Source organism: Nothoprocta perdicaria, unplaced genomic scaffold (assembly GCF_003342845.1).
Source record: "Nothoprocta perdicaria isolate Ctin4 unplaced genomic scaffold, notPer1 scaffold_124, whole genome shotgun sequence".
In the NCBI taxonomy this organism is placed as follows: Eukaryota; Metazoa; Chordata; class Aves; order Tinamiformes; family Tinamidae; genus Nothoprocta; species Nothoprocta perdicaria.
In genome coordinates this window covers 543,862-571,677 of record NW_020454361.1, presented here as the reverse complement: position 1 = coordinate 571,677, position 27,816 = coordinate 543,862, and the positions used below count along the sequence as shown (strand labels likewise).

The 27,816-nt window shown below is 44.6% G+C and overlaps 1 protein-coding gene across 1 annotated transcript; it reads left to right on the top strand.

The window, feature by feature from the left end:
• Nucleotides 1-764: 764 nt before the first annotated feature.
• On the top strand, nt 765-26,661 carry LOC112960392 (sodium/hydrogen exchanger 2-like). The gene is made up of 12 exons (XM_026054630.1): nt 765-1,017; nt 1,495-1,958; nt 2,349-2,599; nt 3,630-3,847; nt 7,787-7,983; nt 13,103-13,192; nt 16,641-16,711; nt 17,788-17,952; nt 19,177-19,291; nt 21,136-21,270; nt 25,851-25,917; nt 26,525-26,661. The coding sequence occupies exons 1-12, from the start codon at nt 765-767 to the stop codon at nt 26,659-26,661; spliced, it is 2,163 nt and encodes a 720-aa protein (XP_025910415.1).
• Nucleotides 26,662-27,816: the final 1,155 nt, after the last annotated feature.

Here is a 27,816-nt window from a genome sequence, read left to right as displayed (position 1 = left end):
GTATTTAGAGACTTTAAAGAATCCTTAAGGCCAAAAAGTTTTGCATCCTGTGACATAATCAGAAGCTCTTCCTAGTCAGAGGTATCTTACAGATTTGCTGTTACCTGTCTTGCTGTGCATTTTGCCTCTCTGTCAGACTTTTGCAAGCAAGTTCTCTTGACTTTTGGGGGCTCTTTTTGAGCAGTGAAGAAAGGAGAGATTCAGTTATTCCTGACAGCTCTCAGTGCAGACAGGAGCTTTAAACAGCTATTGAAATGYATTGTTCCAGCACGAGACCTTCCTGCAGCCCAGCACTGTGGTTTTGCACTTAGCACAAGCAAGCTGGTTGCTTTGCTTGATTTCCAAGTGGCAGATGTGACTATCAGTAACATTGCTGCCATGTGCTCTCTCCTTAGGGACAGGGTTACGCTGACCAAGCTCTGGATGGAGCTGTTTGATGTGGGACCAGAGCAGAAGCAGGTTTATTTTTCTTCCAGGTGGGGTATCTGACCACAGCTGCACGAGACATTTCCTCAAGGAAGCCCCTGAAGAGAAGCCTCTTGTTTGGGCACTTCATACCGAAASGGTGAGACTTTCCAGGAGGGTTTCCCAGCTGGAAACTAATGGGCTGGGGAGGAGAGTCCCTGCGAGGCTGAGCGGTTGCTCCAGTCTTTGCAGCAGCTCAGCGGGTGCTGCAGGCAGCAACGCTTCCGCTGCCGTGCGCAGCAGCAGGAGTCGCGGGTCGGGGAGCAACCAGCGACATTCCCGAGCGGAGAGTGCCCGGGATGGGGAGGCAGAGCCCGGGCTGCCTCGTCGGGCCCTTGCTCGCRCTCTTCCTCCAGGCCGCCAGTGCTGGAGACCTGTCAGGCTCCCAGGTGCTGGAGGAAGATGCTCTTCCCGAGAACACCAGCTGGGATGCKGAGGAAGGCCAGGGGAACGAATCCTTGGAGCATGCGTTTTTCTCCGTGGATTACCAGCATGTCCAAGTCCCCTTTGAAATCACGCTCTGGATCATGCTTGCGTCTTTGGCCAAAATAGGTAAGGCACAAAATCTGGAGAGGGTGGTGAGGACAAGGTTCTCCATGGGGTCAAGGAGGGCAAGGGCAGCCTTTGCCTCAGCAGTTCCCCATAGGGAAAAGCAGCTCCTGTTTCGCTTGTTCTCCAGAAATCCAAACACTGTGGAAAGGAATGGGGCTGGGAAGGGGAGCCCTTTCCTGAAATACTCTCTACTAAGGGAACCAAAGAAAGGTTTTGTCTTTAGAGTTCAAAGCTGTCTGGCATGCAAGCRAAAGAGAAATATCTTTGGGGGAATTTTTCTCTGAGACTTAAGGTCTGTGAATGTATGTTTATGTACTACTAATAATTTATTATTATTACTGTATTATCACTTATAAGCCAAAAGGCAACTTTCTGAATATCATAGCATGAAATGTTTCCTCATCCAAATAAGGACCTGGAGATGTTTAGGTTTGGCTGATGAGATAATAAGGAATATTTCTCTTGATCTCTTTTCAGGGTTTCATCTCTATAACAAGCTGCCTTCTGTTGTTCCGGAAAGCTGTTTATTGGTATTTGTAGGACTCATTATGGGTGGAATCATCTATGGCTTAAATGACAAATCCCCACCGGTTATGGACAGTGATATCTTTTTCCTCTACCTGTTGCCACCTATCGTCCTTGATGCAGGATATTTCATGCCCAGCCGTCCCTTTTTTGAGAATATTGGCACTATTCTCCTGTATGCTGTTGTGGGAACGATATGGAACGTGTTTGGGATCGGCTTTTCACTGTATGGGATCTGCCAAGTGAAATCTTTTCAGCTGCAGGACGTGTCGTTGCTCCATAACCTCTTGTTTGGCAGTCTCATAGCTGCTGTGGATCCTGTAGCAGTGTTAGCTGTGTTTGAAGAGATACATGTCAATGAAAAGCTGCACATTTTGGTCTTTGGTGAATCGCTGCTGAATGATGCAGTGACTGTGGTAAGGACTAGCTTTTATTTTCAGTATTTAATGTCCAAGGAAGGATTGTCTTRTGTTGAGAGGTGGGACCTGGGCTCTGCAGAGGGAAAGGGCCTCTTCTGGGRGAGGACTCCTTGCCCAGGTGTCTGCCCTCCAGCTCTGAAAAACATCTGGGTGAACAACTGTCTTCCCTTGCCATAGATCTGAGGATCTGGCACATAAGTCTGGAGATAAAAGTGTTATTTGAGTGCTACAGCACCCACTTGTTAGGCACCTGCTCTCCAGGGAAGAATAGAGACTTCTGAACTCACAGAAATGTCAGCAACGTATTTTAATGTTACTGCTGTGTGTGGGAATGCCTGGTTAATGGCTCTTGTTCCTCTCTCTCTCTCTCTCTCATTTCTCATCCAGGTACTCTACAAGCTGTTTAGGTCTTTCTGTGAAATGCCAGCCATCAAAACTATGGATGTTTTGGCTGGAGTTGGGAAATTCTTTGTGGTTGGCATAGGAGGCATTTTAGTTGGTCTGGCTTTTGGGATGATTTCTGCCTTTACCACGCGCTTTACCAAGACTATCCGTGTCATTGAACCGCTCTTTGTCTTCCTGTACAGTTATCTCTCCTATCTCACAGCAGAAATGTTTCACCTTTCTGGCATTGTGGCGTAAGTACGTCCATGAACCTCATTGCCAAGGAAAGCGTTCTGGCTATATTTGCTGAAAATATCAGTCAGGACAGTAACCAGACAGRCAGACATTTCAACAAGATGAATAATTATGGCTCAGAGCCTTCTTTTTAAGAGATATTTGTGTTCAGCTTGTGAATTTTGCCTGCAATCAATTTGATCTAGAAAAGTTTTGATCTAACAACAATATTGGTCAAAAAAAATGTAACTTTGGTCCTGTAACTAGAACAGCTGATGAAACTTTTCTCATGGAAGTTTTTTTATTTCCCTCTGCACTTGAGCTTGAATTCTGCCCTGCACTTTGATAGTGAAAATGGAGGGACAGGTATGATCTTCCTTTCCTGCCTCAAGTTTCCTGGCTGATTCCTGCTGTTTTGAAGCAGAAGTGAAAACATATCCAAGCTTTTACACATCCTGAGCCCCAAATTTTGTCAAGTTATCCAGGCTTGGCATAGGTTTTCCTTATAGGAGGTATTGAAGAAATATGTTGTCCCACCAGTTCTACACTGGTTTTATGCTAGAGAATTCAGTGGGTTTGGCTGGATTTGCAATGTTCTACATTAGAAGGAAGCCAGGCCTTTCRTGGAAGAGCAATATGTGCCAAACTGCACTGGAAATCAGCTCTCAGAAACCAGTTCCTTTTGTCCGTGGTGGTTTGATGTTTAGAGCAACATATTGTGTTGAAAAACGGAGCTTCGACACTGAGTACTAAATGGTTTTGACCTTCTGAGGTTGCTAGACTGAAAGAGTATTGATTTGAAAGGCTGATGAGGCAGGTTAGCCACGTGTCCTGTAACTTGAAGAACCAATTATCCATGAGAAATTACAAGGCAGAAGTTTTAATTGGTGTAACACTGTTCTGAAGTGACCTTGGATATACATGAGGAAGTAAGATGTACTGAGTGTAGTGACACTGTAATTTACACAGGAATAGGCATTTTTTTCCTAAGGACTGTCAATTTTGTGTGCCTGTGTGGAAAAACTAATTGTTTCATTTTCATTTTCACAGCATCATTGCTTGTGCTATGGGCATGAAACGGTATGTGGAGGCCAACATCTCTCTGAAATCCCACACCACAATCAAGTACTTCATGAAGATGTGGAGCAGTGTCAGTGATACGCTCATCTTCATCTTCCTCGGGGTTTCCACCATTGGAGAAAACCATGAGTGGAACTGGCCATATATTTTCTTCACTGTCATTTTCTGTCTCATTTGGAGAGCACTAGGTATGGTGAAAAATGGATTTTTATTTCTGCAAATGAAACACATAATTTCATTAAGTGAGAGAATGGCTGGGAGCAGGGGGGCTTTGAAGAGTACTGACATTCTGCAATTCAGAATATGACTTTTATTTCTGGTTTCTGATTAATGAGATAATTCCTTCTGTTTTCTTATCTTATGTCTCATTTTTTCCTCTCTTGGCATGGAAAATGTGATAGTCTTCCTGCATTTTCATATTTGATGAGATAAACTGGTATTTGATCTTGAAGAGCAAGGGGGCTGTCGTCTTGATATAATTCACTATGAAAATATCACTCCAGGTCCCACAGTATTCTAGGCTTCCAGAAAAACAGATGCACTAYTTTCCTTTTGTCTCTGGTTGTTGATCTGGGAGTCCTGATTGACACCAAATCAACCATGAGGCAGCAGTGACCTCCTGGCCAAGGAGGCCAATGGGCTCCTGGCCACATCAGGAGGACGTTGCCAGCAGGTCAAGGGAGGGGATCCTGCCCCTCTGCTCCGCTCCTGTGAGRCTGCACTTGGAGCATTGGGGGCAGCTCTGGGCTCCCCAGGACRAGAGGGACGTGGAGCTTCTYGAGAGGGTCCAACGCAGAGCAACAATGATGAAGGGACTGGAATATCTGTCGTACGAGGAGAGACTTAGGCGAGTGGGGCCTGTTTAGCCTGGAGAAGACTTAGAGGGGATCTGATCACTATGTCTAAGTACCTGAGGGGAGAATGTAGGGAGGGGCCAAACTCTTCTCGGTGGTGGCCCATGAYAGGACAAGGGGCAATGGGTACAAGTTGACACACAGGCAGTTCCATCTCCATGTGAGGAGRAACTTCTTTGCTGTGAGGGTGACGGAGCCCTGGAACAGGCTGCACAGGGAGGCTGTGGAGGTTCCCACTCTGGAGATCTCCCAAACCCATGTGGATACGACCGGGTACTCTCGGTGTCCCTGTTGGAGCAGGGGGTTGGACTCGGTGATCCCTAGGGGTTCCTTCCAACCTCAACCCTTCTGTGAATCTGTATCTCACATTGATTTGGTGTTCACAAGGCTGATTTGCCATTCGCCAGGTGCAGTTAGTGATGCCYGTGAGTGAAGAGTGACTCAGTTCACTGAAGTTAATACTGTGTTTAATCATTTATAAAGATTTTATCAAAGGACAAGCTGAGAGAGCTGAACTCCATAATGTACTATTTTGCTATGTTCTTCCTTTGCTATTCTTCTCATTTATTGATATTTTTATAAATCAACTATATATCCACAGATAAAACAGAGCATACATTTTGGCAAGGAATCTGACAGAAAAACACATTCAAAGGGATTTATGTTTACAAGCCACCACGTCAAACCAAGTGATAATTTACTTGAACTCAAATTTGATAGGCATCTCAAGCAATTGCTTAAATAGGATAGACCATGATAAACAAGATGCAGCAGAATGTGTTTTATTAGCTGTTAATACATGCCAGGATTTGTTTTAATGACTGTGTACCATAAATGCACTTGGAAGCACGCTTATTAGTCAGCTGTGCATACATACAAGTGGTTTATTACCAGAGGAAAAAATATGCTTAATGGTAAAACATTTGCGTAAAAAGCAAAGTTTTGAGTTATTTTTGACTCTCTTAGTTTGAAACCTCTGTATTGCAAGAGGTAAGGAACRTTAATGTTAACGTTAGAAAAGCACTTAGCAAAATCCTCCAGCTCTCTAAACATTGCTATTCTGTGCACGTTCTCTAATTGCACAGCACCTTGTCTGAGAAGGGCTCACRAGGGCTACAGCCAGGGAAGAAAACATTCTGTACGCTCAAAATGAGTAGGGCTCATAAACCAGGGCTGCAAATCATCTCCAGTGTAGGGCTTCCCTCATCTACCGAGCCTCTTATCAAACTTCTGTGAAAGGCCGTCAGGATGGGCTGGGTGTCCCCATGGCCGAGGTGGTGGTGGAGGGGCCCGGGCACCGACCTGCTCAGTCCTGGCCACGCTGGAACCCAACGTGCTCACAGCCACCTCCAGAAATGTGACATCCATGGAGCTTTCCTCCAACCTGGAGGACYTTCTGGCTGCAGGTTCTGGTTTTAGTGCCTAAGTTGCACCTTAGCCCTTTGTTGGTTGTAGTCCAGAACCTCTTGGTGTGGACTAGAGCTTAGATTTCACATTTTGTGGGTAAAGGGGGGTGATGCTTCATAGCTGACACTGGCTCCTTTTMTCCCCTGTGAGGATTTGCAGATTATTCTTGCCAGCAACGGATCACAGATCAGGGGTAAAAAATGCTCAGGGGTAAATTCTCATTGAATTAGTGTAGGGAATGCAAATAATTTATGAAGAAGGATTCAGTTAAGACAAAGGCCAGGGTATCMACTCAAGTAGATATTTTTCCCCATTGCATCAGCGGCGCTGCCTGCACTTGCAAGAGCTGAAGCTCTGATTTGAGGCACGTGGTTAGGTCTAGGAAACCTACCTGTTACCAGCCTTTCCTTCCTCGTTAGAATATTTGGGTGTGATGTGGTGGTTCCATTTGGCTCCTGTTTCTCCATGGATTATGTTACTACACAGCATTTGTTTGAGCTAAGTTACCAAGAACCCTGAAACTGAACTATTTCACAACATCTGTTCTCCTTGGCAACAGTTCCACAGTATTCCAAGGACTGGGAAGTATTGCCAGGTTCAGTTAATTGAGTTCACTATTTTTGAGCATCCACAGATTTTTTATATTCTTTAAACTGATCTCCTGTATGATTGAAGTTTGGTTATTTTTAGTTTTACTATGTGGGAAGGTGTCTGATATGTATATTACCTATGTGATATTCTTTTGAAATTTATTTCTTCAATGACCCTTTACAAACAAACACTCTTTAGAAAATCAATAATGATGTAGGTTGAACTAATTCATAGCAAAAGTCAATGACAATCTGTGTTCTCAGCTCTCAAAATGACCATGAATCTTCAGAAAGTGAAATGTTTATCATATCAGTTGATATTAAGATCAGATACCACTTACAAATTTCATCTCCCTTGCACAGTGTCCTTTGACTCCATTCAGGTAAATTCTCATTAAAACAGGTTCTAGGGAGCTCTGAAGCAAACGGCCAAGTGTTAGTTATATAAGCAGATGTCTGACAAATGGGTATTGTCACATCACTAGCTCCCTCTTTGACTTTCTTTAGCTTTATTCATATGTTTATGTGTTTGCAAAGATTATAAACAACATCAGTTGCTGTATCATCTTATATAGTCTAAAATTTGCACAGTATAACACTTGATGAGTGAAAAATTCCTGTAGAGGCAATATTCATGCAGGTAGAATATTTATCAAGTGTCTTGGCTATTGCTTGGAAACTTCAAAATGGGAACATAACTAAATTATTATTGATGGTTTGTCTCAAGACAGTATTTGTAATTAACCAACCCAATCCTTCACTGTTTAGAATAAATCAATTAATATTTCAATTCCATCCTCAGAATCTTTAACTATATCATTACACTAGTCAATGCAATGCTTGGGTTGGCACATGACCATAAGAGTTGCCCTAAAGACTTTTAATTAACTAATATTGAAATCTATGTGCTAATTTGTCTTATGCTGCCAATAGTTATTGATGGTTCAATGTTGAGCTGCTTAGCACTTACTCAAAGGCAAGCTCTATTTTCTGGGGACTCTTGGTCATGGGAGAGGATTAATACTAAAACCCTTTGTAGAGTTCAGAGCTGTTTTAAAGGCAGCTCCAGTTTCATAACAGGGCTATGATGGGCACAAGGCCAAAAAAAAAAAAAAGCCAAGAGAAGTTGCTGCAAGATGAGTTACTTCAAATTTTATAGTTGTGCAACAACTGTTTGTTGTCTCACAATATATTTTTATTGTAAATACATCATTCTTTAAAGAGTTTTATCTAATTTATATTTTAATCAGTTTCCATCTTCTTTCCTGCTTTTCAGGGGTTCTTGTTCTGACTTTCTTTGTGAACAGATTTCATGTCAACACCGTGACTGGCAAAGACCAATTCATTATAGCATATGGGGGTCTCCGAGGTGCAATCTGTTTCTCCTTGGTTTTCTTGCTTCCTGACTTTCATAGAAAGAAGCTCTTYATCGCAGCAACAACTGTTGTCATCCTCTTCACTGTGTTTGTTCAGGTAAAAAATACTCTCAGTATGAAAATGTCACCAGCAGATGTAGGGAATGACTGTGATGTGATGTTGATTTAATAGTTATTGGTTTGTAACATCTACTGTAGTGTTTTCCTTGATAACAAGTCCCATCTTTCATCTGGCCCAACCTTGTTGGGATAGAAATGGTAAAAATTTGCAAAACGATGCTGGCCTAGATTTCCACTCTGAAGCGATACCTGTACATGTTTTGTAAACTCTGAACTCTACAGATAGAGCTTGACATATAGACATATAGAGCCCCCTGTTATTGCAGGCCTTGTGAAATGAGTTATAAAGTAAAACCCTGCCTGAGCCAGGCTGGGAAGGTCAGGCTTCACAGTTCCAAAGGGGAGAAGCTGGAAGATGTTAAGAGTCTGAACATGGACAGCGAGCATTTTAAGAGTGGCTTGTGGTTTTTGTCATCTCAGATATGGCATTTCGGAGAGGGACAGTTTAAGGGGTCTAATTTTGAGTCTCCTCCTGTGAGTCCCATTTTCATCCAGCAGCTGAAGCAACCGTAATCACTAGCTGCTTATGAAAATGTTTTGTATATATRTCTGAGATGTTCTCATGCTCGTGCAGCAAAGCAGCTGTAGCTGTTTCGTGATGACTCAGAAGGAAGGGGATAACTTTAACTCTTCCAGTGGGGGGGAAAAAAAAAGGGGTGTGTTAATCGTTATAAAAGTGAGCAAAATCAGAAGCAAATGTAATCTTAGCCTATGTTATTTATTGTTTATTTGCCTCTGAATTTTCTTTTACAACTAATTCATTAAGGCCTGTTGCTTCCTGCTTTTACTTTCTGCCCCAGTGAACGTTGATCTGTTTACCACCTCGTGCAAAAACTTCTGCAAGTGAGTGCAGCCTCCCTCTGTCATGGCATAACCTTGGACCTGCTCCCCACTGCCAGGGTAGGGAGAGGGAATTTTTTTTTTTTTCTTTCTACGGCGGGTATTTTTGCAGAGCTCAGTCCAGTGACGATGCCATGGGACCATGTGCAGCTTCACCTGCTCTTGGGGAGCATCTGGGAGATGCTGTTYCTGAATCCTGCCCACACTTCATTGTGCAAAGGGACCCAGGCTGTACTGTCCCTTCTCCTAAAAGACAAGAGATACCATAAACAGGGCAAAACAAGGTTCAAAATCAACTTTTATCCTGTTTTGTTTTGTTTTAATGGGACATTGGCCATGGGCTTGCAGTGAACTGAAGCTTGTACCTGTCCTATTGCTCTTTCTATTGATAAAGCAGCAGGTTTAGCTTCAGTCTGGCGGGAGAATCCTGGAACTCTCAACAGGAATAAATGTCAGTTTTGCTAAAATGGGCCCCAACAGGAAGTTTGCATAAGTTACCTTCAAAGTTTTTCCATCTTGGAGTTTTCTTGTGAATAAATTCCAGTTGTTTCACTGGTAGCATTCTCATTACTAATAGCTTACTTTTATTTATAACTGATTCTTAATTAAGCTGCCTCCAGCTCTGTGGAAGTGGAAGGTTTTCTCTCCTTTAGGAACAGCCTGAGATTTGAAGGAATTATTTTGTCACAAGAAACCCCCCCCGAACCCGCCGGTGCTGTTCACTGGGAAGTGCGCAGAGCCCAGACGCAGCTCTCAGCATTGCCGTGACATCTAGTGGTAAAAACCTTCCTGGGCATTTCCACGAGCTAGAGGTTTTAGATCCGTTTCTCTGCTGTTGCCTGCCTTGCTAACCCTGCACCCAAAGCAGCAGCGAGGCTGTAATGGCAGCGCCCCTTCCAGAGCTGCTCCGGTGCTTTATTTCACCTCCCAAATTCTGCCAGGGCCAGGTTCAAATGAGGGTTGGATTAAAGATGACAGTCATCTGACCCAGAAAAGAGCAAGACGTCCTCAAAATCATGCAGTTAGGTCATTTTTTTTTTCCTTCAGACTGAGTGATTATGGGAGGTACAAAATGGTGACTGATCCTCTCCCCTCCTGCAACGCAGACGGAGCGGACTAAGCAGGTCACCACGGGAGATGAAGCGAGCGAGTGGGTGGTGTGTATGGAATAATGGCATTTAGAAAAGCTCCATGGGAGCTTCCTTCACTCAAGTGCACAAGGTCCATGCAGATTCATTGACCCAGGGCCTGCCCTCCTCCTCCTCGCACCCCTCAGCCCGCTCTCCTGCCATCAGACAGAAGGTATGAAGCAGCTGTTGGGGCTTCAGAAGACTTGAGGTCACGGTGACAGCTGCAAAGTGGCCTCATGGCTGAGCGACACCCTGCGACAACGAATTCCTTCCACTTGGCCTCCGTTGAACCCTGTGGTCTATCGGTTGTGACTCAGGCCATGCGGAGGGAGCAGAGATTTATTCTGGGACTGACTCTATGCAGCGGAACTTCTCCACATCCTCCTAATCCAAGTTATTAGCTGCAAAAATCAATATTGAGGGTGATGTGCCAAGAGCCGAGCGGCATAGGGCAGCTGGACAGGGCAGTTTGCAGGTCTCTTGTTGCAGACTGAAAGACRTGAGCAGGGGCCAGGGGGTAGGGAGAGCGTAGTTAGGTGGAGGCTGACAAGTTTTAAGATGCAAATGTGGGTCAGAAATTGAAAAGATACGGTCACTAGGCACGTCCGTTCATGCAGAGCCGCTCTTGAGTCCCAGACAAAGGTTGTTCTAAGGCAGCAGCTCCATTCTGCGGAAGCTTCGGAAAATCCTTCCCAGGACTGGGAAAGGGCTTTTGTGTAACCTCAAAGCTCCACTGGTGATGTCATCTCCATGCTGAAGGGTGAGAGTTAAAGAGCATCCCCCATGGGTACGTGTCAACGGGCCGACCCCGTGACCCGCGGCCATTCACTAGCGACACAGCCTCTGTAAAGGCAGCCTGCGCTCGGATTCCAGATACCTGCAGCATTGTGTAGCCCGGACCACCACAAGGATAAAAATATGTCAACTTGCTTAAAAGCTGCATCAGAAAAGGAGCTTTCTGCATTAAAAAATTAGTAAAAATGATATGTGCAGATATTAAGGGAAACTTGTAGGAATTTGGGTTTTTTAAATCAGYCTGAGCAGCTTCGGAAGTGAATGGCACTGCTACCAGCCACGTCAGTGGATGCAGGATTGAGGAGTGARTCTTTAATATCCAGGTGCCCTTGATGTCGCTTTTCTCTTTGGGTGGAAAGAACAAGTGGAAATACTGGCGACAAAGCAACTTCTTTGGTTAGTGGGCTGCGTTTGGTTTGCTTTGTTATTCTGGACAAGTTTTCTTTATATTCACAGTGGCATTAATACTGACTTGGAGAGAGCTTTTCTGTGTTAAACCTGGAGAGAAAGTGTGGGAGGGATCATCTGGGCCCCTGTGCACTGGTGCATGGCCAGCGGGGCCACCTCAGACAGTGTAAATCCACTTCATTTTCTTGGCTCTCCTGACAATGTTATCTGAAAAGMTTTGTGTTATACAGGCTGAAGACCTCAAATGTAGGCAGGTAGGCTTGGCCATACAGGATCTATCAGTGTGTTATATAACCCAGGAAACCTGGCTATTTTGGTCTATCTAAAGCAGTTGTGTAAGTCTCTTCCCAGGGCAGGCCTGGTTAATAATTTTGAGGAGGTTGACGGAGCAATTGTCAAGTGGTTCCAGACAGGCCTGGATAGATGCCACTCAGAGCAGAAAGTCCTCAAAAGAGCTGTGGGCTTGTCTGGAATGTCACAAATGGGCCTCATTGTTCCTTCTTTCAGTGTGGTTTAAAAATTAAATACCATGTTCTCCATTTAAGGTTCACTCTTTCAAACTAGCGGCCTCTGACCTCTTTGAAATTGTTAAGAAATGTAATTGTTGTGAGAGATTTGTGCGTGGTGCCCACACGTACCCATTAGCTACTGAATTACCAGTAGGAAAGCTTTGTGCAAGCCTTGGCACAGTCACTAGTGCTGTGTGACATCCTGCTGGCAAGTGGTGCCTCACGGGTAAGGAACCCTCTTGAAGCTGGAGGAGATCTGCAGGTGTGCAGCGCTCTGCTGGTCTGCAAATGCTGCGTGCGATTCCCATGRCATTCCTGAGGTGACGAAGGGACAAAGAAACTGAGGTGTGTGGGCGTCTGTAAATCTGAGAATCCTCATCAAAAAAATATCTAGAATGACACTTTAGACTGAAAACAAACACAGCTGATATCTAGTCAGGACAAGAGACCAAACTGCACTGGTTCTACTTCATTTTTGTAATATCTACTATTTCTAAATTTGTTAGATTGATGTTGTTTATTCTGAATAATGATGCATTTTTATTGTTATTAGCAATTAAAATGACACATTAATTGTTTTTGCAATTAAAAATGTATTCAGCTATCCACTGTGCCAACACTTTTGACATTCAGAAATCATAATCATCAACCTCAATCATTTTTGCTGTAAACATGCCCTAGAAAAATCATTTCATACAGAAGCAAGACTAAGAGTGTACTAGAGCAGCGTTCTGCAGTTCCATCGTGAGGCTTAGAGGACAGTAGAATTCTTCCCTCGGCCCTTCCCATCAGGAGGACTCTCTGCCTAGTAAACCTAGCTGCTTGCTGAAGACCTTTAGAGAGACAATCTGTGACACATAATGCCCAAGAAGTTGGTAAATGCATTGCTCGCTTCAGTGTGGGTGGTGGTTGRGTGTTGTGAAGTCCTCAGGCACATTTCAGGCCTCTCTGCATCTGGGAGGCTGGAGCAATAACTACTCGCAGACTTGATCTTGAAATGTTTGGTTGCATTTTTGTGGTCTTCGAGATATTAGAGGCCGGATTAGGAGAGCTTAACATTCCCCCCCTCTGCCTACTCTGATATTAAAAGCTGTGCAGATGTGTTTTCCTCCTGGCAAACTGTTACCATAGCTCTCCAGGAGCAAAGTGTTTGGATTACAGTTGAGTGAGTAGAATTTGCGGAGTTGTCAAAGCTTCACAGATACTTTCTTCCTAATAAAAAGATCTGAAGAGAGATTCTACCTAAAAAAGCAGACTTTGTTCTGCCAGAGAAGTCACTGTTCTTGCTGCAGAGCCTGGAGTAGCTGGTGTTTGTATCCATGCTGCTTATTTTGCCCCAAAAAGCTCAGTGCAAGTGCCCACATGATGCCAGACCTGATGTGAAGGACGCCTGATTTCTGTGTTTGTGCTGCAGGGAATGACCATCCGCCCTCTCGTTGACTTGCTCGATGTTAAGAAGAAGAGAGAGAGCGCGCCCACCGTGGGAGAGCAGATTCATATTCGGGTAAGTGACTGGCCCATCAGTGCGTGGCCAGGGCTTGGCACCGGGCTGTGCCCGCAGCCTGCGGAGCTCCTGGGGCACCGTGTGCCCGAGGGCCTCTGCTGCTCGCAGACTTGGGTGGATTTGATCTGAATTCTCTGCACGTCAGTCTCTTTCCAGGTCCTACAGAGTTTATTTTGAATTTTTGTATTGGAATAGCACCTGATACTACCCTTGTCAGACTGGCATTGCATTAGGTGTTGTATAAATAAAGCAGAAAAAAGTGATGGTTCATACAAAAGTTTATACTCTAACCTAACCCCAGCTTTGCTCTGAAAAGGGTGAAAGAAGGAAAATGAGACTGGGGTTGGGATCTTCCATGTGATAGTTGTTCACTAATTGCTAACTCATTTTGGGACAGGGTTAGTTGAATTTATGATCAGTATTTAACAAGAATGAAGCTGAGATTTGAGCAGCATTCAGGAGATTTGAGCAGCATTCAGGAATCTTGTAGCACAAAATGGGCCGAAGCAGAAATGAGCAACCAAATGGCCAACTGAGGAGCTGTGAGGGCAGCTTAGCTGCAGTATTTGTGTGTTCAGATGTCTGGATCACATCTCTGCATTTCCATGGCAAAACTCTAAGGACTGCTGCAGCCAGCGAAAATCCTCTTGCTTAATTTGAGCATCATATTTCTCTCTTTAGGAATAAAGACACCTCTGACACATGGGAGGGCTGCTCTGCAGGGGTCTTTTTATGTCCAGCCTCTCTCGTGGGGCAAGTTCAGCCCAAATAGATCAACACAGACCGTAAGGCTGAGATGCCCACTTTACCACCTGCACAGACACTGCCTGAACAAGAGCGCTGTCCCACCACCATCTGGCTGATAAATAATGGTCTCCCCATGGCCTGTTCTGCAGTTCAAATGCTGCACGAATGGCCTGAGAGGCAAAGAATAACTTGAAGGGCCCCACTGCAAGGGAGGCTGTTAAACATCTACATGAAAGTGGAAGTGAAGTTTTGTTTTAGCTTCAAATTGCAAAAAATTATCACGTGTGTGTCAGGCATCTCTATTATAATGCAGAAATCTACAGCAAATTAATTTTCAATCTGAAAATAAGTATTGGCTATCGCTATGGTGATCTAAATAGCTTCTTTTTTGATTGGAAAACAAAATGTGTTCCAGTTTTGTTGGGTGGGACATGGCATAATAGTGACAGTCTCTGAACTGCAGTAGGTTGAGGGATTAGAGCTTCTAGAGAGGCTTTTTTGACCGTGCAGCACCACCCTGCCCAGCGATCAAACACAAATCCTTTTAGGTGCAGGGCAAATATTCAGTCTGCTTCAGAACCTTCCTGTGACACTGAAAAAGAAAAAGAGAGATCTTTGCATAAGCTAGTAACTGTCCCAGGGCATTTTGCAAATGAAGAAGGTGCTGTATTAAAGAGAAAGCAAGCTATGCTTAAAAAGTCTGAGTGGTTGGAGGCAGATCAGACACCTCTTTATCAGTCACCCCCCTCTGCTTGTATTATTTTTGCAAACATTTAGAAATAAGGGAGGTGGGGAGGACAAGGCAGACTGTATTCTGGAGGGAAGCACTGTACCCTACAGGTTGAATTCATTTCACCTTGCTCTCACCAGCCAAAGGTGGCCTTGGTAGTTAAAGAAGACTCTTCCAGAGCATGATTCAACTCCATGAGAAAGCAGGGTATTTTTCACACCTAGATGAGACTTTAAATTGCTGAAAGGGAGCTAATTGAATGTCCTGCAAGCACTGCCAATGCACCAAGGAAAAATCAGGAAGAGTTTGCACCATTCAACCTAGGTCCTTGCAGGCTGGTCGGATGCAACAGCGTGGGGGTTTTAATGAGGTGATACACTGAAAAATACTGCTTCTGAATATAATTATTTATGACCAGTCCTATTTCTGTAAGTATTTCTTTTTCCAGAATATTTTTGCCTTCTTTTTGGGCAGCTAAAAATAGACATTAGGTCTGARGACATTTAAAAAAAATGTTTGGCATCCTCACAATTAGGTTGTATTACAGAGCTTTGTCTAGGGTTAATAGAACAGTTCAATGGGCTGAAGAGGCTTTTTGAATAACGAGCAGAGAAGACTTTCTTCTTTTGTTGTAGTGTATGAATATTAAATCATCTCTGAAAAGGTGTTTATTGGGAAATGCGAGCTGAAAAGTGCTATGTACCAATTAAGTCAAGTAGACAAGGTAACAATGCCGACAGTTAGCAACCACTCAGGAAGCCRGAAGAAGCTTCTTCCTTGGATTTCCTTCTTCATCCCAATATTTATGACATTCAGTGTTGATTCCTATGTTCCTGTTGTGGCTGGGAGATGCATCCCAGTGCTTGCAAGGGAGACGGGAGCCTGTTTGGATGCAGGGAACAGGCTGGGCTTGGCCTCAGCCGCGTATCTGTAGTGTCTGATTCTCGTGCAACATGGACAGGCATCACAAACAAGTTCTTTGCAGACACCCTCTCCTGCAAGGTTTTGATAAGATCGGTTTTTAATAATGTATTAGTCCTCTTATTTCCCCTCATATATTAAATTGGTGGGAATAAGGTGTTTGGGATTGAAACTAATCACCCTCTAGTAGAGGGATCTCTTCTGCCTCCACCACTACTAACTAAAGGGCAAAACCAAAAATCACAGGTGGGAGATATGTGTGTCCTGCAGCCTGAGATCTAATGGGAAACCCACCTCCAAAATAACCTTGGGAAGCCCTTTCTTAGGTTAGTGTGGTCTTAGTTGGTAGACTACTAACCTTCCTTAGGTTAGTAGTCTACTTAGGTTAGTAGACCCCCAAACTCTGAACTTTCTGGGGCTTCCTCCAGATTTTCTTAGTCACAGAGAAGATCAAGCGTACACAACACGCCAGCAGCCAGTCTGCAGCTCCTCCATGCCCAACATGCCTGCATGTTTGGTATTTTTAGTGTAATTTTAAACAATGACAGTATTTTTATATAAAATGCCATGTGGTCAATGATTTTATTCAGCGGGCAATGTGTGAGGGAATGCAGTAGTTATTATTCAGTGGAAGCTCCTCTCCTAAGTTATCTACATCTATCTGCTGAAGATAGCTTTCTCCTGAGACAAACTGCCCTCAAAACACACAGCGTGAGCAATGCCTGCTCACCAAGCCCCAAATACGCAGGACGTGCAAACCATCAGCCAACCTGCACATATCATAAMGCACAGATCCGTGCCCCTCAGTGGTTATTCCTTGCTTGCACAGACCTGAAAGAAAGCAGCCAAATCACTTCTTGTGCTGCAGAACCAAGGAAAACACGTGTAAGACTGAATAGGGAATGGGGCCGACAGCCCCTGCCCTTGTTTGCTGGGGTGTGTACCTAGCTGCACATGGCCCACGTTTTGTCTGCTGCCTTTTGATGGCTGCGTTCATCRTGTATGCAATGCGTGCAACTGGTGTATAGCAAAATCCTCTCTTCTGTTTAGTTCTTGGATCATTTGCTGGCTGGCATAGAAGATATATCTGGACACTGGGGACAGTATTACTGGAAAGACAAGTAAGGATTTGCCAAAAATACGGCTGTGTACGTGTGTAGAAAAGCATGAGTCTGGTTTCTGTTCCCTACGTTTCCACTGTGGAGAGCTGAGCCTTACCCATCCTTGGGCCCTAAAGCAGGCGAAGAGCGGGCGGCTTTCCCTTGGGCAGCAAGGCGAGCCCGGCCTGCCGAGGCTCTAGCTCTGATCTCAGTGGAGACTCTCTCCTTCCCGGCCTGCAGGTCAGCAATTTTCCCTTTTCATTCAGTTCTGGTACATGGTACATGCGGGGGAATTTTACTCTTTGGAAAATAAGGCAAAGAGCTTAAAAAATACTGCCGACAAGCTACCGGGTAATTATACTTGGCTATGTAACACAGATTCACCTAAATTCATAGTAAGGATTCTGCCTAATGCAGCAGGGATTTGCTTAAGACTGTCAATTCTGTAAAATACCACTAGAGGGTACTGAAAACGCTGCTTTCTGAGCACAGGCTGCTCTGCGATGCAGTCATGGGCTGAGTAACTTGGTGTACAGCTAGCAAGAGCCAAACTTGCAGGTCAGTATTTGACACTAACTTTATTTATTTATTTATTTATTTATTTATTTATTTATTTATTTATTCATTTATTTATCTATCTATCTATCTATTTATTTATTTATTTATTTATTGCAAGAACTGTGCTGAATTTGAGCAAAAAACAAACCCGAAAGGAAATGGATCAGAAAGAAACCTGGAAGCTGCTTAAATAGCTAAATGGTGTGGCTTCCCTTTGGGCTAGGGTATTTCCTTGCAGCAATTAGTAAAGTGCATGATAAACTTTGAGGACTTCTTATCACATTTGCAGATGTTTTAATACCTCGGGTCGTGTATTATGGCACAGAAATGGTAAGGGCCTATACCAACCTCTTTAGCTGTTGGTTTTTGGAAGGCAGGTAACAGAATAAAACCAAGTGTGGGGTCATTGTGGAATGTTAACCTGCTGGCTGGCTCAGATCCATTTCGGTTCCCGGGAATGTGACGCGAGGCTGTGTGACATTCAAGCAAAAGAACTTTGCAGCATCAGCACCGAAGCGTCTTGTGTTCTTCTCCAACAGACTAGAGTATTTCAACAGCAAGTACCTGCAGAAGTTCCTGCTGCGGGAGTATGACCAGCCAAAATCCAGCATCGTGCTGCTCTACGAGAAGCTGGAGCGCAAGCATGCCATCGAGCTGGCCGAAGCCGGGCAGCTGGGCCACACGCCGTCCCCCCTGTCCCTGCTGTAAGTGCCCCCTGCCTCACTTGTTTGCAGAAATAGTGGGTCAGAGAATCAGAGAATGCTTAAGGTTGGAACGGACCTGCAGAGGTCAAACAGCTTTAATGAGGCTGAGTTCCTGCTTGCCAAAGCCAGGGACACGATTTCTCCAGCTTATAATATATCCTAGCCCTTGGGGAAAGAATGGCACAACTGAGAGCTGCAACATTTTCTCCAAGAAATAATTTATTTTTAAATTTCTCTGGAAAGATTTAAGTGGTACCTAATCACTTGACACACAGTAAGTGGATGATCAACTTCGTATTAGAACCATTYGAAACCTTAGTAAATGTTCAGTTTGTCTCCCATGTAACCATGTAACTTCCTACAGAATAGGTAAGAAATAAATCTGAAAGCAGCATTAACTTTCAGAGCTGCAAAGGAATGATCTTTACATAAGCCCTGTCCTTGTACACAGTTTCTATCAGGTGATAAACAGGTCTTACAACAATTTGTATTGACTCCGTGAATTTCCCACCTCCTTATCTCTGGAGTCAAGGTGGAAGGGCTGCAAAGTGGCTCCTAGGAACATGTTGCACCCCATACACAAAATACCATGCAAACATCCCTGTCTCCTCTGCTCTTTCCTGCCTGGTCCTTCCATAAGAAGGAAAAGCAGCCTGAGCGGGTGCAAAGTAAACGCCGCTGGAGGATGAGCGGGTGGACAAGCAACCCCCTGGCATCCATAGCACAGCTGCTGTTCTTGTACCTGTAGGTGCCCCTGATTGCTCTGAGCAAGAGCAACACTGAAACACTGCTTTAAGTAAGCAGCACTTTAAATAAGCAGCACTTGCACTGCCTTTTCATAGCTTTGAACCTTTACTTTGAACCTTTTACTGGAAGAAACAATGCAGAAAATGAGCAGAGGTTGAGAGAGYAGGGTCGAACATCAGCACGGCAGAACAGCCCTGTCATCTCTGAAATGTTTTTGCTCTCCCGTGGCTCCCGGCACCTCTTTTATCCAGGCAGCACATGGACAGCACAGCTCTGGTGCGAATCCCGAGCGCTCCTTGTGTGGGGAGCTCCGCCTGAAAGAACTGGCCATCAGTCATGCCAGCTTGTCCTGCTGATGGTGGCCTCTGAAAGCGCTGCTGGCCGTCGCCCGCGCCTGACACCGCCCGGGGCTTTGGGGATGCGCCTGCTGTGCCRCTGTATATCTTCTCAACCGAGGCATTCTGCTTCTCCTTGCAGCAACAGCCACAGGAGCGTCACAACAGATGGAAAACCAGAGGATATCCTGAATCCAGATGTGCTCGAAAACATACAGGAAATACTAGCCAGGAACCTGTTCCGAATAAGGAGAACGGTATGATTATTTTCCCTCCACCTGTTTTTAGGATGTCCAGTAGCACAAGTTGTCCCAGTTTTTCAGCAGCCTGAGCAGAGGTGAATATTTACCTGCTTGCCAACAAGATCTCTGTGCGAGTAGGGAACAGTTGGCTGTGTGAAGRAGGATCCAGTTTCCAAGTCACTGGCACATTTCCCTTGGTAACATGACAGCTTTTGAAATGTTCACCAAGTCAGCCTGTAATTTCTTGAAGTATTTTAGACACCTCTACYCAGCACAAGAAGCAATACGTGAGGAATACAGAGATGAACCAGCATCAGATTAGGAGATGCAGCAGTTTCAAAACTTTTGGTTACCTGCAGGCCAAAGATTTGATTAGTGCTGGTCACTAAAGCCTTCCACTCTTTAATGTGACTGCACATTAAAGTCCATGTAATGCAGAGCACTRACAGAAGGGAGAGGGGAGCTTTCAGTGCAGGGACGCTCAGAACGAGTGTCAGTGTGCTCAGAACAAGGGTCTTAAAGCAAGGAAATGAATAAACACCATAAGGAAAGAATGGGAATTATAGATAAAAGGAAGAGCCTGGAAGAAAGAGTAGAGTCTCAGAGACTAGGGATGGGGAAGACTGTAGTTATAGTTAATCTACAGAGATTTTAAAGTCAYTCAGCAGTTTTGTTATGAAACTGATAAATCTGGTGATGCATTAAAACACTTGCTGTTTATAGACAAACTCAGGAATAATCCCTCTGTTTAAGGTTTTASAGTGCGCAGTCCTTGGTGCTGTGTAATTGCTGTTTGCATGGTGATAACATGGAGCCTTATCCTTAAAATTGATCTAAACCTTTGTTTTATGGGCTGAGCACAAAACACCGAATCCTTGGGGATGTGACTGATAGGGACATGTTGCCACAGAGGGATCTGTCATTTTGCTGAGCTGAGAGAAGTGAGCAGACAAGGCTGTGAGGAAAACTATTGAAATGTATGGGGAAAAGATGAAGGTCTTCCTTCTATTTGCTCTTATTCTGGCCTAGATGCAGCCTAGCCCCATTTAGCAGTGGGCTGATCCCAGCTCACATTGATGTTAGTGCAAGATTAGTGCAAGATTTTATGCACTTGATTGGTTTGTGGTTTTTGAAGCACATTTTTTTTTTTTTTTATGCCTGTTCATGCTAATACATGATTTATATGTTAAGGTGAGGCTAATATAAAATCTTGGAGGACTGGGCAGAGGGTATGAGACAGCTCTGGCTGAAGACTCCTTGACCAGAGTAGCTGCATGTGGATGGTGTTTCACCCGGCTGGTACAGATGCATCTCAGACTCATTATTCAAAGATACTGAATTTTTATACATGTAGGTATTCTTGCACAAAGAAGCAGGGAATATGCTGCTGCTCAGGGGATGCCACTGCTGACGGAGCTCCATTTTACTTCTTTAGCTTTTCCCTCCAGTCTCACCTCTACTAGTTAGGCAAATCAGTTCCTTTCTGTAGCTAGGCTGGGTGGTTAGGAGGGACCAAAAGGTCCTGGAAGGTGCAGGTAGTCGGAAGACCTGTGGAACAGGAGGAAAGAGGGGTGACACGCAGGTTGTCCTGGTGTCCTTTATGGGGAATCAAGWCTGGATTGTGGAGGAGGCTGCCCCGGGAGGGGAGCACGGTTGGTCTGTCCCGGATGGAAGAAGTGGCAGCAGCAACATCTTGTGCCGAGTCCCTTCTGGCCGGGCTCCTGGTCGGTGGGAAACCACGATTCCCTTCCTGCCCTGCTTCAGCCCTTGCTTCCTGGCACTGCCAGGGCTGGTGGTGCCTCTTGGCTGGTGCTGCTCAGACACACGATGATTTCAACAGCCCTCTCCTGCYGTGGCAGGTGCCCGCATACAACCGGCACACGCTTCCCGGGGAGACGGAGCCCGCGGAGCAGGCCAAAGAGATCCTCATCCTGCGGCACAGGAGCCTCCGCATGGAACTGAGCGAGAACGACACAGTGGGCTCCAGCAAGGAGGTCAGTGAGGGCGGGAGGTGCCTGGGACCGCGGGGACACACGATGCACCCCGCGTCGGCCTCGCGAGGAGCTCACGAGCAGATGCAACCAGCGCTGCCAGGAGCCCTGCTTGTTGCTGGCAGAATTTCCCTTTAAAGGCAGATCCTGTTACTTTCATTTATTTATTTATTTTATAAAGTATCTCTCAACCCTAAACTGCATTCAAATGAGTAGGAAATACTGAGGACAAAAAAAAATGCGAAAAAAAAAAAAAGCAATTCCTGACAAACAAATGACCCATCTTGGACATGGCAGCACTCTTCTGTCCTTTCTGAGCCCAGGCCTCCATCCGTACTTGGAAAGATATTTACTGAGCAATTGTTATTAATTGAGCTTTGGTTTGTAGATTTAAAGRTCTGTTTTTCTTTTCTGGGAGATTTCATAAAAGAATGGAATCTGGGACGCCCRTTGTCACAAGTCCAGATGTACTGTAAACATTTGAAACTGTCCTTTTCTTTCCCCCTAGATCTTTTGAAAGGACAGAAGCCTTACTGTGGAGCTTTCTTATTTGTTTTGGAGGTGGGTTTTTTGTTTTTCAAAGGAGCTACATTTCTGGGCAGACTTGAAGAAAATAAAATAGAAGGAAGTGTTGCATATCAGATTCCTAAGAGAACTACTTTAAGCCCAAATTTGCTACTGGCAGAATTCCATGGTGGTTTCATGTTCTGAATTAAAAGAGGAACTCGGTAAATACTTCACTCTGACCGCGCACTGAGGCACATAGGCAGTGTCTATGGCTGGTAACGGGTGTCTTCTGCTGGTGTCCTTGGAAAGCAGTGAAAGAAGCTAGGCAAAAATCTCCCTGTGGAAAGACAAATGGCCCTGAAATGGTGCATCAGGCATGGCCTCGATGGGCTTTTGTGATTCTTCCCATTCTGTACCTTTACTCTGGAGGAATCACAGTGAAGCCACAGGCATTTTGCTCGCAGACTCAAAGTTCAGTAGCCGTTTAGCTGCGGAGCAGGGATGAGGACATCCCGAAAGCCCAGCGACTCCTCCGAGACAGAGCTTTTGCAGGCTCAAGCACTGTCCAAATGCACCCTGTGGCCTCTAATATGTATAGTATAAGAGTATATCACTAAGGAGAACAGAATGACCTTTTTAAGAGAAATAATTTATTTTTCTTTATTTAGATAGTAATTTTCCATGACAGCACAAGAGCTCAGCGCCGCTGCAGGCTTTATTCCACTCTGATTTCTTTGTTGAAATGCCAGTCATTGAAGAGCCCACCGAGAGCTGAAGTAATGTGCCAAAAGCCTCTGCTGCTTAGTCCTTCATTCACAGAAAGGTGTTCCGGATCTTGCAAACAACTTAAAAGATTTAATTTGATCATTTACATGCTGATTGGTACTTACAATTCAAAATAGATAGGAAAGAACATGGCATGTTCCTGTAGAACATTTGGTATAATTAAACTTCAAAAGAAAAACATCAAACTAGTGCTGATTTTGTGCGCGTTACATACTCAGAGTACGGATGTTTGATTGTTAACTCTTGAGCTCCTGCTTTGATTTCCCCAGCTGCTCCCATTAGATAATAGAGTATCATCTGCAGCAAATGCAGCATCTTTGGGAATACCATTACTCCTGTTACTCTGCAAACCCTCAGAGGACAGAATATCCATGTGAGTTTTCTGTGAAGACCAAAACCAGTCGGATTTGCCCAACAAACCCCAGATCAGGCAGCAAACTGACTGACACTGGCAGAGCTGTCTCTCAAGCTGTTGAAGGGAGTAGCTGTCCTAACACCCRGTCACGGACACTGATTTTGTGCTGAGATTTACCAGCGAGTGCCCTGCAGGGCTCGCCGCCCCTCCCCGGGGTAGTTGGTAGCACTGCAGCATCCTTCCCAGCCCCGTCTTATCAGCAGTACCCAGCTAACACTGTTAGGTATTATGCGAAATGCTGATTTCATGCGTAATACTGCTGCCTCATAGGAGACATTCGTTAGTGCTAATCACATGCCTTTGCAGCAGCTTGCTTTCCTTTGTTGCAGTCTAAATAAAGCAAGTGTAGATACTGAGAGCTTAAAAAGTTATTCTAACCCCCCTCCTAAACAGCTCTCTTCTCCTAAAAGGAAAGGTCAGATGCGTTTTGCGTGTTTGATGTTTTATCTGTTAATGTTTTAGGAGCTGCAAATAGAAATAAAGTGACACCTGAAAATCATAGGAGAACATTTGGAAAGAACTTCAGGYTATTAACACAAAGTTGCAGGACACTAGAAAGCCACTATTGCATCCTGTACAAGGGCAGGCTGCAACATCAGAATTCCTTCAGAGAAGACGAGGAAAACCATGGAGAAAAGTAGCTTTTAGTTTATTAAAAGTAGCCAAATATTTACAGTTTCATATTGATAAAGATAAACCACTGAGATTTAGAATTTTAGGTCACTGATAAATGAAGGCCATTTTTAACTTGTAGCCATRAAAGATATGACTAGTTTGTGTTGGAGGGTTTCTAATACTCACATACTCCATTTTTCCCTACTTCTAAAGGGAAGAATTTGCCCTTGTAGATTTTGAGACGGGAAAAAAAAAACAAAGTCTTGTTCTAGGCATTTTCCTATCCTGCATTTCACCACAAGATGGAAGCATTACAATTATATTTGCAAAGCAACCTGAAAAACAAGGGCCTGGGAGACAAACTTTAAGCAGAGGGCCACAGTACACCCTGCAGTGCTGGTGATGCSCGTTTGGCATCTTCTGTCTTTAGTCTGTTTGGAAGAAAAGAAGGTTGTGTGTTGTGAGCTGAGCAGATGTCTGTGAAATCCATTTGACTCATGAAAAGTGCAGCTTTTTCTGTTCACTGACTCTGCATGTAGGGATTTTTTTTTTTGTGAACCTGTTTAACCTTTTTCTATTAGAACRTGAAGCCGTGGTACCTCAGAGAGATTCATCCCATAGTTTATTATGTGCCAGTTTGTCTTTTCCCACTGCATCCATCAACAGAAGCATAAGGCACGTATGGAAGTGTGTCTTGCCATGCGGATGCACYAGCCTCAGTGGGCCTGGCCCAGTGCTCAGGTCTGATGGTCAGATATCTGGCTATCTCTATAGTCAATGGAGTGAACAGGCACCCAAAGCAGGATGGGTGCCTGTTTTCTGCCAGGAAAAATCACCCTGAGTTTCCTACGGAGCCTGGGTGGCTGTCAAGGTTTAGATGGTGCAGGTTTTGAGTTGAGATGAGCGCGAGATGCATCGTGCACAGCGTTAGAAACCCCCTGCCAATGAGAATTTGCAGCCCGAGTAGGGAAGGCAGAGCAGAGCAGTAAGAAAGTAGCAGTCTTTATCCCTCTTGAGTCAAAAGCACAGATTAAATGATTTACACAAGACGGAAAAATCCTGGCAAAGCCGAGAGGTGAATCCTGCTCTGAACTGTAGCCCAGAGGATTAACTCCAAGGCTCCCTATTTCCAGCAGAAAGTTCACCTTCCTCAGCCTGTGGGCAACATTCCTGCAGGAAGCTACTTGCTTCCTGTAGCTGTGGATCATGCCGGCTCAAAACYGTGTTTATTTTCAGTCTCTCTTATTTTAGGAAAGGATCCAACTCAAAGCATCCTGGCATTGTGGTTTTTGAGACCTGGGATATCTTCTATTTACTACCAAGCACCCAGAAAATCCGTGCACCTGTAGCCAGGCAACTTAGCACTGCCTCGCTCTGCCAAAACACAAGTGCGCTCCCCAAGAAGGAGCTTATTTGGAGTTGCCTGTAAGCCATGTGCGTAAATGACATACTGCCTTTAGTAATTATGTCGGGCCCTTTTATGGAGCATGCTCTGAGAATCATTAAATGCCCCTGGGAATGGCTTTCTAGGGAGCCGGGCTACTGCTGCTCAAGCCTGCAAGCCATTGTTATTAAAATAGTCAATAAACCTGCACACAATGAACGGAGGGCATCGGGTCCCTCGTTAAGGGAGGGGAAAAACGCAACAAAACAAAACAGAAAACCAGGTTGGGAGGTGTCCAGAGTTATTTGGCAGCCTGGGTTCCCGGACCTAGATGCCAAATCACAGCTGCATGAGAGCCTTATTCCCAGCTTACAGAAATACGGAGCAATTCAGGCAGCATTGTGCGAGCGGGGTTTTTCTGAAGGATGGAGATTAGCGCKCAAGTGAAAGGACGGAGCGCTCGTTAGTGCAAGCTCGCTACCTTCCTGCTTGGCCCGCAGCCAAGGCGATCAACAGCCAAGGTGAGAAATGGCCCTGTCCTCCRCGGGGGTTTTGTTTCCCTGTGCTCATCTGCTGTGTCCTCCTCGCACCAGMTCTGCTGCTTTCCAGTTGCTCTCGTAGAGCGCAGACCTCTGCGGTCAACTCAAAACAAATTGGCACCCGTAAATAGTTCCCCTCCAAAATCCCTGCCATGGATTTAGTCTATTTTCAGAAGTAATTCTTTTTTTTTTTTTTTTTTTTTCTTGGCAAAAATAAACCAAATGGCAACCGGGTCCTCGGGGATTGCAAATGGCTTGGTTGTGAACCGTGAGTGCCGTTAACAGACTTGCTAGCAATTGGTAAATGCCTTAAAGTACTTTTCTTTCTTAATCACAGAAGGATGACTCCTGCTCAGCACAGGAGGACTCCAGCCCAAAGCCAAAGCTGTGCCGCTCCTTGACCGGTAAGGGGGAACCCAGTGGGTGCTGCTGTGGGTTCCTACCAGCCCCTCTCCTCCTCTCCGTTTGGGAATGGGATATTTTAATATTCTCTCTCACAAGACTGTGCCCTGGGGAACATGTGAACAGCCCAGCCCCCATGAAATGCATTGGCAAGAGGGCTGGAGGAGGCTGCAGCCCTCCTGTCCTCATCATGTGTGTATCCAGACTTAACGACACAACACAAACTTGTGTCTGCTCTGCTAGGACACCTGCATTCTACAGCTGCTTCTTTAAAATCTGTTTTAAGATAGTCCTTATTTTGAAATATGTTGTATATATATATGTATATATATATATATATTGTCATTTCCTGGCAGTGCAGAACACACAGTTCCTAATAGTGACTATCTTAAACCAGCTTTAAAAGTGGGGTTAAAATTGTCTATTTATTTCTTTCAGACAAACCCTGATCTTTGTCTTCTGTTTTACAACTGAAATGTGATCTTTGTAGTGGGATAATTCATCCCCAGTGAACAAATATTCATCTCAATAGCTCTCAATATTTCTTCATTACTGCTGACCCCCAAAGGAGAGCATTTCTCATACAGGTCTGTTTTTCTCTTCTCACAGTGAGGAAYGCAGAGAGGACCCGGGAACCGAAGCATAACCGATCCAAGTCTGTGTGTGTCATCTCCGCCCTGCAGCCCGGTGGTGCTGCCTGGGCTAATAAGAAAGAAGCAGAGAAAGAGCTCACTCCAGATATCTAAAAGCACAAGTGATGCTTGGACAAGCACACAAGTGATGCTTGGACACCTGACGTGGTTGAATAAAAGACAATCTGCTATTTTTCTTTTCTTTTTTTTTTTTTTTTATAATAGAGGACGGCACCATGATGTTGTTATAAATAAAAGGTACCTTGGAAAGGACAGCGTGGACAGAGCAAGGTATCCTAAGCAGTCTGCATGAAAACATGTGCTTTCATTGCACAGCTCTGTGGCTTTAAAGAGATGTGAGTAAAATGGAAAAAGATGCACAGAAGACCACTAGCAGTGAAAGATAACACCGAAGAGAGGAGCTAAGAAAAATTAGCCTGTTCAGTCTAGGAAAACTGCTGAAGCTGCCTGCAAGTGCAAGAAAGACTGTGTTAGTAAGATGAAGTATCAGGTCTTCTCATTAGTCAGTGAGGATAGAATAAGCAGTAGGGAGAGTTTAGATTATATGTTAGGGAAAACTTTATAATCGTAGGGAGAGATTTATGGAGCAATTGAATGTGTTGCCAGAGAAGATGGCAGAAGCAGCAAAAGTCCATTTCTGCTCCTTGGGAACACCTTGGGTGAGGCTTGACTAAGGGAGACTGTTCAGAATTCCAAAATTGAATCGTATTGTGAAAATCAGGCACTGTGCCTTACCAGAGAGTAAGTCTCACACCTGCATGTAGCTCTTTTAATGAAAACTTAATAGGGTTGGGCTAAAAGAGGAAAAGAGACTCTTGCAGATTTTTTAAGTTTATTTAAGGGATGCCTCCCCTCCAAAATAGAATGTCCTATGAAGAAACCAGCAAATTTTCCCCGTGGATACGTGTAAAATGCAAACTGTCACAAAGCATGATGCAGGAAGGAGAGAGGAAGAGGGAGGTAGTTCCTGAACTGAGTCATTCCTCTTGCACAAAACTGCTGCACATCTGCTGGGGATGGGCCAAGACATCTGCTCAAGAGCATGTCAGAACCAGTGTAAGGTTTTGTGCCTGTGTCACAAAACTCCAACCTATTCTGAGGGCCTCTCCCCCAGCTGCCTTCCTCTCAGATAGTGCTTGCTACATGGCAGGTTTCCTCAGCAGTGATTTGTGGTGTCTGGGAAGCTCCAAGTCCGCTACTGATGCTAGAAGGTCATCTGAGAGTGCCAGCCYTTAGGGCAAGCCTTGT